Below are 11,128 nucleotides of genomic sequence, written 5' to 3' on the forward strand. Positions count from 1 at the left end.
GAGTTTCACAATTTGAGTTGAATTACTGAAATAAATGAACTTTTCCATGACATTCTAATTTATTGAGATGCACCTGTATTTTTAATAATGAGAAAGAAACATGCTATTTGTCATACATTTCACTATATGTAGGAGAAAAAATTGCTAGGTTTTCATGTTTCAGTTCTTATATAAAACTATTGAATGAGAACACGGACTTATTAAATTGAGATGAATAATGACACTGTATTGTCTTCTGAATTAGAACTGAATTTATTTTGCAGCATTGAGCTTGTTTCTACTGTTTATTACTGTAAAGCTGCTTCAAAGTGATCTGTATTGTATAAAGCTCTATATAAATAAAAGTTACTTGACTATAGAAAGGAAAAACCTTTTTTAAAATCTCCCTTATTTCTCCTCGATAACAAGATTAAATACAGAGCAAATGGAGACATTTAGTTCTGCTGAAATTTTTTTTACATCCAAACCATAACTGTGAATTCAAATAAGTCTGCCGAGGTTTGAAAGAGCAACCTCTGAGCAATAACATTTTCCTGTGGGTGCAATCATGTGACTGTTTTGTGTCTGTGTTATTGACCAAGAGTAACCTCTCTTAGATGCTTGTATTACTCAATAGTGCTAGTCCGAGACTCAACTAAAAAAAAGCATGACTCAGCTTATAGACAGTCTGTATGTTTGCGTGTTTCTGAACGTGCACTGTCCATCAGATTTACACTTTCACTTCTGCTTTGAGTTTATCACTAGAGCTACAACCCATGATCAATTTCATCTGATCTTTTCAACATTTCTGTCATAGTCATGTCACATATAATTTCTTAGATGTTGTGAAGCATTTCACAGACATTTCGATTAGAACAATAAACAAAAGACAAAACTAAAAGAAAGGTAGAGAAAGAGGAAGACAGAGAGAGGAAGGTATTTCCATGATCTCTTCCTGTGGGGACCATTTTTATGAGGGAGACCAGAGCAGTAATGAGGAAACAGGTGAATCTGTGCATGGTGCTTACGGCAGGAGGACAGATAAGATCCCTAGAGAATTGGGAACCGGGATTATCGTGATAGAGATAGTGAGGGAAAACAGAGAGAGGATGAGGATGTGGAAGCAGCATTTGCTGTACACCTCTGAAATCGATAGTATTTTTAAATATATTTATAGCTTATGGTAATATATTTTCACATTAAAAATATGGTATTTACCCCTATATACAGCATATTAAATTAAAATATTTTTAAAATGACTAATATATACTATGTCTAGGTATAAATCCCACACATCATGAATCACATCATCCTTTAAAATATTTAAGTACAATAAAATAATTGTCAGTATATAAAAATTGTGTGTGTGCATTTATGAGGTGCATCTCAATAAATTAGAATGTCGTGGAAAAGTTCATTTATTTCAGTAATTCAACTCAAATTGTGAAACTCAGCAAAGACTTAAGCTACTTCAGTCTGTGTGCATTGAATTTATTTAATACACGAGTTTCACAATTTGAGTTGAATTACTGAAATAAATGGACTTTTCCATGACATTCTAATTTATTGAGATGCACCTGTATATATGTACTGTAGAAACGTCATTTAAAACAAAGTTTTACAACAAGAAATTATAAATATATATGTATGTCATTTTTTGTTGTAAATCTTGTTTTAGATTAAATTTTTTCTAACATTTAAAATATTTTAATTTAAAAAATCAAAGATTTTAGAGGATTATTTGGTTCAGTTGTATTTGAAAATGTGTTTCTGTAAATCACTGCGGCTAAAAATAAATATTGTTCTTAATTGTTTAATAACTTTTGAACCACTAATTTACTTAGTATGCTTTAAAAAATGTCTCATGAAGAGGATTCACATTCAGAGGCTCTGTAGTGAACGCGGTTACGTCATCAAGTTTTGATCAGCACTGATTCCTCAAAGAAACCTATGTGGTTTGTTCCTCTGAGGCAAACAGGAACTATTGTTGATGCTTAGTCCCACCCCCGTGCCCAGATTGGTTCAAACTGTCATCTACGGTCCGTGTACGTTTTGATCATTTCATCTCCTATTTGGAATGCAATAACGAGGTCTACCTCAGCAGCAACAAATCTCGCATTCTCACATGTAGCGCTTGTTTTGATCTTTAATGTTAGGTCTTTCCTATTCTTGAAAAAAAAACGAATGCTTAAGATTGATTCAATATTAGGCCTACTCTTAATGAAAACACACACACACACAAAACGTACACGGACCATCTACCCAACCAATAAACGTAGCTTATGGGCTTCTTTGGAAATTTCAACAAACGCAAAGTGAACGTTTTTTTTCCTCTCCTTTTTATCTTCAAGTGCAAAGTGAAAGTAGGTGTGAGTTATGCGTATTTGCATGCATGGAAACAAACACAAAATAACAGATTTTCATGAGAAGCACTCTGACACAGCACAGCAGAACACATGACAGAGCACTTTGGCATAACACAAACCGAAAACAAGGATGAAACAGCGCTACATATCGGATAAAGCATTGGAATTTAGGCGATATCCCGGTAGAATCGATTCCGACACAGATACGTGGTCCAGTGAGGAGGAGCCAAGGGAGCAATCCTTTTGGGTGTAATATTATGTAAATAATTCTTATATAGTTTGTGAAGATCATTTGCACTATTAGTTCAGTTGCACTCAGTATACTCTTTTTTTGGACATATCTTTACATATATTTTATAAATAAAATATTTACTGTTTTTCACTGAAAAACAGCTAGAATAATATTGTAATAAATGGCAATAACTTGCTTAGGGAATGTTAGATATAGACCAAATTTCATTTGGAAATGTATAACATCCAAGTATAACTTTCTGAAGAAAAAGAAAATCCAAACTTCAGGATTTTCTGTTTAGTTCAGTTGCACTCAGTATACTCTTTTTTTGGACATATCTATATTATCAGTAAATAAAATATTTACTGTTTTTCACTGAAAAACAGCTAGAATAATATTGTAATAAATGGCAATAACTTGCTTAGGGAATGTTAGATATAGACCAAATTTCATTTGGAAATGTATAACATCCAAGTATAACTTTCTGAAGAAAAAGAAAATCCAAACTTCAGGATTTTCTGTTTGAGTTCACAAAAAAATAAAATAAATAAATAGTTGCTTGCATTTTCTTAAAATTCCAGCAAATTCATCCATTCCTAGAGAAAACAAATGTTAAACCGAGTCTTTAAATTAGCTAATCTGACACTTCAAGTTCTCCTATTTATAATGATATAGGTCTATGGCCCTTGATGCTGACTGCTACAATAGCTTTGAAAAACAAAGAGGAGTACAGGCGAGTCATGTGCCCCAATAATGCTTTAGGGCTTTAAGGGTTAAATGATTATCTCGATCAGATTTGTCTGATTAGGGTTTAAAACATTTGCATTTAAGCATTTGGCACTTTTATCCAATGCGACTTATATTGCATTCAAGGTATATGATATCAGTTCATGCATTCCAAGGGAATCAAACCCATGACATGTGTTAGGAATCCTAACACCATGCTCTACTGTTTCAGCTATGTGGTTGAATCAAAACTCTGCACAGAGATTGACCTTTAGGAGCAGAATCAAGCCCCCCTGAAGCTTCTGTGTTTGTGTTGATGTTTAGTCCCTGTTTTGTATCTTGCTGCGCAGGCGTGCCGAGATTTCTTGGACCTGGCAGAGAGCCACAGCCGCAGATGGCAGCGAGTACTTCAGCATGAGCGAGAGCAGCGCACCCACCTAGAGGAGACCATCGAGCAGCTAGCTGAGCAGCACAACAGCCTGGAACGAGCCTGCAGAGAGGCCCCCACACACGCTGTCAACACGCCCAATACGCCCACCACCGACACGGGTGAGACACTGGAGCCCCACCACCCCTACAGCATCCTGATCATTCATAAATGAATATTACAGAACTGAATGAGCTCAGTTATGAGACATGACATGTGTTGATAGCATGGTAAACCACCATGACTGATGTAATGGTACTGTTGTGCCTGTATTTGTGTACAGGAGTGAGTGAAAGGCCCAGGAAAGAGGAAGCGAGTGGTGAAGATGAGGATACAGAGTATTTTGATGCCATGGAAGACTCGCCTGCTTTTATAACAGTGACTGCCACGGACCCCTCTCAACACAGGTCAGCTTCATCACCATTTAACCCAAAAATGAAAGTCACAGGTTTTTCAACAACATTAGGGTAAACGCATTATGACAGAATTTTCATTTTTTGACGAGAGTTCAAAAAATAGTTGTTAAAAAATTAAATGCAGTCATTTTATTAAAAATTAGGCTAATTCAAAACATTTCTTAAGTCACTTTCCACTACCTTTGATGAACAACAGACTGAAAGTTCCAATGGAAAGTAGTGTGGGAGCTGCATGGAGTTTTTGACCATATGAATATGCATCATTTTTGGGTCAAATTTGAGCTTTGGTTGCATTTAAATATTTGAACTCAACCGTATGTTGACCACCCATCCGAATGTGATGTATTCCAATCAAAATTATGACCATGAGGTGAGAATTACAAATGTTTTAACACTATTTTGGTAAAATGTGCAGTTATGAATAATTATGTCTGAAATAATTATTTTATAACTATTACATAATTATTTAAGATTGAATAGCCCTAAAAATTACTATGCTTTTCTTTGAAATGTATTGTATGTTTTTGTGTGGATATATTCAAGCATTCACTATTCATTCATTACCATTGTGAATAAGTGGAGGATAACGCTTGCCATTTATTTATTTAATAAGAGAAGCCAAATGCAAGAAAATGGTACCTAAATTATGTAGGATCTCATCCTCTTACTGTCTCTCTCTCTTTCTTTCTTGTCTGTACAGGCGTTCTCAGAGTAATCTCAATGGTGCTAGCGGAGGACAGCCCAGTAACTGGAACCAGGAAGACAATGTGAGTGTGACATGAAACAAGAGCTGAAAACAAAGGTCATATACACTAGGATCCAAAAGACAACAATGAAAATCTCAGATTCAGAATCTAATTTAAAAGGCATTGTGAAATACTAAAATTCAGTTGTTACAAGGGTCTAAAATTCGCTTCATATTTGTAACGAAAAGATTTTTTTTATTATTGAACTAATGTGAAATAGAAGCATTTTCATTAGTGGCCAGACTTTTGGACCCCATTGTATTTCATGTGGCATAAGGATCCAGTAGACTCAGTGTGACTGTGAATGTTTCCTCGGGCAGTCTGTTCATCACAGACTCTCACAGCTGTTGTTTATCTCAATTAACCAACTCTTAATTAACTGATATCTGCTACCCTCGTTTCATCTTTCTCTTGGTGACTCACTTTCTGAGACAGATGGAGCATCAGTCAGCTGTCAATGTTTACGTGTTACGTTCCTCAAGGGCACTCAGGCCCTTCAAATAATGCCTTTCAGCACAAACACATTTCATAAATTTCAGATGTTTTTTTAATACAAACACTCGTCTCTGTCTTTTTTAGTGTTCTGTGAGCAGTAATGATTTTTCAGGGAAAGAGCTGCAGCCTCACAGAAAGAGGCGGACCCAAATCCCAGAGAAGCCCAACTATTCGCTCAATCTGTGGAGCATCATGAAGAATTGCATTGGCAAAGAGCTCTCTAAGATCCCAATGCCTGTAAGTGATATCAGATATTGAGAAAATGGTCCTAAATGCAAGATTAGAATCAGTGAACAGAGAACACTAAGCAAAAAGTGCCCAGATTATATATTATTTGCATATACACTACGGTTCAAAAGTTTGGGGTCTGTGAGAATTTTTTTTAAAGAATATTTTTTATTCAGCAATAAATGCAATAAATTGATCAAAAATGACAGTAAAGACATTTTGAATTTTACAAAGATTATTATTTTAAATAAATGCTGGTCTTTTGAACAAATGTATCATGGTTCTTACAAAAATATTTAGCAGCACCACTATTTCACAATATTACAGTTTTACTGATCAAATAAATGCAGTCTTGGTGAGTATAAGAGACTTCTTTTAAAAACATATTAAAATATCTTACCGACCGCAAACCTTTGAACTCTATAGTGTATGTATTTTTTTTTTTAGCTAATATTGTTCACAGCCCTTTGCTCTATTGAAGTTGGTGACAGTCCTCTTTTAACTTAAGTTTGGAAAAAAAGGCAAAGAATACGAAGCTAAATCTGTTCCAGCTTTAAAAATAGCAATCTATAAGTAAAGTTACTACAGAATGTATTTTAATGTAATAAATTTAGCCAGATGCTAACCTTTTCATTCCAAAACAAACTTGTAAAATGGGTCTGTGGTCACAAGACAATTGTAGTATCTCCACATACTCAACAATATGTAGTAGAAGAATTGGGACACAGCCAAGGTCTCTTCCTCTCTCTGTGTGTCCAGGTGAACTTCAACGAGCCCCTGTCCATGCTGCAGCGCTTGATGGAAGATTTGGAGTACCATGAGCTGCTGGATAAGGCGGCGCGTTGTGAGAACTCTCTGGAGCAGATGTGTCTGGTCGCAGCCTTCTCTGTCTCCTCATACTCCACCACAGTGCACCGGACAGCCAAGCCCTTCAACCCTCTCCTGGGAGAGACCTATGAACTGGACCGCCTGGAAGAATTCGGCTACCGTTCCCTCTGTGAACAGGTCAGTGTTAAAAGAGTCAAAAGGTCTGTAATATATGAGGAAAGCTATCCGTTAGCGTTCACATTCACCTCAGTAGCAGTTGTTCAGCTAGCACAGGACACTCTATAAGATTTCTTTTATGTTTTTGAAAGAAGTCTCTTATACTCAACTATGTTTATTTGATCAAAAATTATGTAAAAACAGTAAAAAAATTTAACAGTATTTTTATTTGTATTTTTTACATTCCTGTGATGGCAAAGCTGAATTTACTCCAGTCTTCAATGTCACATGATGCTTCAGAAATCATTCTAATATGCTGATTTGGTGCTCAAGAAACCGTTTTGCTGCTGAGTTCAGTTAGCATTGAAAGCAGAATATAAATTAGGAATTTAGAAACAAGGAAAGAAATGAGAAGTTAAGTAATTTATTATAACACAGTGTCACATCACTGATTTTCAGTCACCTTCAACCATCACTGTAAATGCTTCTCATACAAGGTTGAGTGGTTGGAGGGTTATGATGGTTGAAGGTGACTGTGAATACCAGAATCACACATAGAAAGTCCACACGTCTGAATGAATAAAGAGACAGCACCCCCTAGTGGTGTATTTTATATTCCGCACTCTGCCTATATCTCTCAGGTCAGTCATCATCCACCGGCAGCCGCTCATCATGTGATGTCACAGCGAGGCTGGACCCTGTGGCAGGAAATTACCATTGCTAGCAAGTTCCGTGGCAAATACCTCTCCATCATGCCTCTGGGTGAGTCTCCTCTCCTCTCTTGACTGTCTCACGATTTCACTGTTCTTCATACAAACAAATGTACACATATATATACAAAAGGTTTTTTCATGAAGTAGCACAAAATCCATAAACAATGTTTATGCTGATTTATTTTATTGTCACACAGAGGATTCATTCTGTTTCTCTCTTGACTTAACATTATTTGTATGCCATATTAGAAAGATGTCTTTCTGTCTGTCTGACCAGGTGCAATCCACCTACAGTTTCATGCGAGTGGAAACCACTATGTGTGGCGTAAAGTCACCTCCACCGTGCACAACATCATTGTGGGCAAACTGTGGATTGATCAGGTTGAACTTCTGACATTATTACATTTCTATGATTACCAGTGTTTTCTTTCAGTAGTTTGTCAAATATTCAAAGCCTAGAAATGTCAAGGGGAATATATTGCTTGTAGGTCCATGCTTGTAGAATATATTGTTTGTAGGACCTAGTTTTACTCAATTTTGATGTCCTCTTCTGAAAAAATAAAGACTAAAAATTAGAAAAAATAGTTGGGCAAATGCAGTCAACTGTATTAGCAGTAGTTAAGTTTTACCTGAAAAAAAATCACTCTTTTGGCTTAAGACATTTTTTCTGTTCAATATCAAATATGACTTTATTGAAGAAAAACACATCATACCTCCGTGACCCCGCAGATTTTGAGAACCACTGATTTAATAGTAGGTAGTTCTCTCTTTTCATCTGATATTTTCTTTGTTTCAGTCAGGAGATATTGATATAGTCAACCACAGGACCAAAGAGACCTGTCAGCTCAAGTTTTCTCCATACAGCTACTTTTCAAGAGAAGTCCCACGAAAGGTATGTTTTAGACTTAAATTGTCCCTGTCCTTTTTCCTGTCCTTCCCACTGTGATTCATGTGTGAGTTATACTGACAGCAGATGAGACCCCTTTATGAATGTTTGTCCATCTTTCTATCCTCCTCTGCCCTCTTTCTGTCTCTTCATGCTTCTGTAGTTCAACCCCAGAGCTTGTTACCCTTGTTCTCCTTGTTCTTCCACTGTAAGGTCACAGGGGTGGTGAAGGACAGTGACGGCCAGGCCCACTACATCCTGTCAGGTACATGGGACGACAAGATGGAGAGTGCCAAGATTGTGCAGAGTAGCAGAGGAAGCAGCAGCTCTGAGGGCAAACAGAAGACTGTCTATCAGACGCTCACACCCAAACTGCTGTGGAAGAAATACCCTCTACCGTAAGACACACACCATTGATGTCTGGTATTAATGTCTAACTTTTAATGCAACTCAATTTCCCACATAAAAATCAATAAAGTACAGGCCTACTTCCATATACTAAGTGAACTACTGACATAACTACCACACTACCTACCAATCAAATTAACTTATCACCTGCCTACTGACCAACCAAACCGCATGCCACATTACCTACAGACTGACTGACCCTACGTATCAACTAAACGAATGACCAAAACGACTGAATCTTCCTACCAGACTAACTCCCTATAGGCAGAGTTACCTGCCTACAAACCAGACTAAATACATACCAAACTAAGTCTAAAGGTAGTTTGTTCAGTAGGTAGTTAGTTCATTTTGTAGTTACATTGGTAGCTACTTTACTTAGCCTGTCAAACCACCTACAGACTAAACTACCTACTTGCAAAATTACCTTCCTGACTACCTACTTACCTACCAAACCAACTACTGAACTAAGGCATTACCTTAGACTTACCTGCCATACTATCTGAAGAACTACAGTATTCAGCATAAATGAGTACATCCCCTTTAAGTGGTCTCAGAGCTGGCAAAAGCTATGAAAAGAGTGACTCTTTCATCTCACTAAGTAAGATGCCATGTAGAGAAGTGAAATGTAACTTCCTACTGTAGCCAAAGCACAATAAACTAATTTAGCCTTTTCCAAGGCCCATAGTTACAAAACATAGACTTCTGGGAATCCATATTCTGGTCTCATGAGACCAAGCCAAGCATTTTGGATCTAAAAGCATCCAAAATGGTATGGTATTGCTAGGGTAGGGTAATTAGTTTGCTAGGATGTTGGTATATATTTAACTACATATCTGCCAAACTTCTTACAGTCTAAACAACATATCTACTGACAGACCAAAACTGCCTACCTGCAGAACTAACTACCTTCTTCACTTCCTACTTACCAACTTAATCTCAACAAATTATAATGTTAGATTCTCATATTTTTTGTGCATTTTTCCTCTTCTTCTCTCTATCTCTCAGAGAGAATGCTGAGAACATGTACTATTTCTCCTCTCTGGCTTTGACCCTGAATGAGGAAGAGGAGGGTGTGTGTTGGACAGACAGCAGGCTGAGGCCAGACCAGCAGCTGATGGAAGCGGGATGCTGGGACGAGGCCAACGTAGAGAAACAAAGGCTGGAGGAAAAACAGAGAGCCACAAGGAGGAGGAGAGAAGCTGAGGCCAGCAAGGCCATAGACGAAGGTGAGGGGAAGTCCAAGGTCACACAAGATTGTCTTCTGTGACATTTTGGTATTCTGTGACATTTGGTTGGTATAGGTTTTTTGTGAATGAAAACCATGAAAATGTAAATTCCACTTTTGTGCCACAGTTTAGTCAGAACAATCCCGGTAGACGGATCTTAAAACTGTTCTCCTGGTGATTTTATTGTTGTTTTGTGTTACAGGACAGAACTTCGAGGGTTACAGGCCGCTGTGGTTCCACCAGAGGACAGATGAAATGACGGGAGAGACTATCTACGTTTATAAGGGGGGTTACTGGGAGGCCAAAGAAAGACAAGAATGGAGTATGTGTCCCGATATCTTCTGAACACACAAAACAATTGACTAACTCTGCAGATAAAGACAAAAGAGGAATAAACCCTCTACATGGACTAATCAGGGCCTTGGGACTGCAGAAGTAGTGGAGACAGGTTATGAACACCTGCGCTGTTTAATCTCTTAGAGAGTGTGTGTGTGTGTGTGTGTGTGTGGGTGTTTGCAGCCCAATGACATATATCTTTGCCTGACTCTCAAACAGACAACTAAAATGGGAGAATGGGAAAATGTGCTCTCCGAAGTTCACTTCAAAGACAAGTGTGTGGGAGAAATGCGCAGTTGAACTCTTCTAGCCAAGTGCCGCCCCAGTTTATCTTCCAAAGCAAATCAGGTTCTTTTTATTCAGTACAACCCCATCATAAATGCACTTTCCTCTCTTCCCAGCATCTCTTACAGTGAAGTACACTGGACTGAGTCTTATTTATAAAGAGATCATATCAAAGACGCTCCTCCCCGTCCAATGCTGGCTTGGACAGCACATGAACAAACACATATGAAGCAGAGACTCAACTCGACACAATGCAGCTGCAACATTTCTGTGAATTATCAGATTGTTCAGCTTGTGTACTACTTTTAGTTTAATTCCTATCAACAACAATACCATATTTGGGCAAAGGAAGTTCTTGTATTTGTATATCCCAGAGAATTACAGCACAATCAGGCTCTTTTATTGGACACACAGCTGAAGACTTTCTCCCTGGCTCCATTTAATTCCTATCAACAACAATACCATATTTGGGCAAAGGAAGTTCTTGTATTTGTATATCCCAGAGAATTACAGAAGCACAATCAGGCTCTTTTATTGGACACACAGCTGAAGACTTTCTCCCTGGCTCCGCCCACTTTGCACAACTAATGGAAGTTAAAGGGGTAATATAATGCTACATGCACTTTTACAAGTTGTTTGAACTGAAATGTGTTGGCAGTGTGTGTACACAACCAC

General features: G+C 37.6%; 1 protein-coding gene across 2 annotated transcripts in view; it reads left to right on the top strand.

Moving 5' to 3' along the window:
* LOC107672777 (oxysterol-binding protein 2-like) overlaps positions 1-10,868 on the top strand; it is a 101,067-nt gene extending 90,199 nt beyond the window's left edge. For both annotated transcript variants that reach the window (XM_016466126.1, XM_016466127.1), the window contains 11 exons: positions 3,654-3,852; positions 4,014-4,137; positions 4,847-4,913; positions 5,472-5,624; positions 6,375-6,620; positions 7,241-7,361; positions 7,590-7,693; positions 8,109-8,204; positions 8,412-8,596; positions 9,612-9,832; positions 10,035-10,868. In XM_016466126.1, coding sequence (XP_016321612.1) covers positions 3,654-3,852; positions 4,014-4,137; positions 4,847-4,913; positions 5,472-5,624; positions 6,375-6,620; positions 7,241-7,361; positions 7,590-7,693; positions 8,109-8,204; positions 8,412-8,596; positions 9,612-9,832; positions 10,035-10,177 — 1,659 coding nt within the window. In that variant the 3' untranslated portion in view covers positions 10,178-10,868. The remainder of the gene's footprint in view (positions 1-3,653; positions 3,853-4,013; positions 4,138-4,846; positions 4,914-5,471; positions 5,625-6,374; positions 6,621-7,240; positions 7,362-7,589; positions 7,694-8,108; positions 8,205-8,411; positions 8,597-9,611; positions 9,833-10,034) is intronic.
* Positions 10,869-11,128: the final 260 nt, after the last annotated feature.

This window comes from Sinocyclocheilus anshuiensis, unplaced genomic scaffold (genome assembly GCF_001515605.1).
Source record: "Sinocyclocheilus anshuiensis isolate Anshui unplaced genomic scaffold, SAMN03320099.WGS_v1.1 scaffold88, whole genome shotgun sequence".
Lineage (NCBI taxonomy): Eukaryota > Metazoa > Chordata > Actinopteri > Cypriniformes > Cyprinidae > Sinocyclocheilus > Sinocyclocheilus anshuiensis.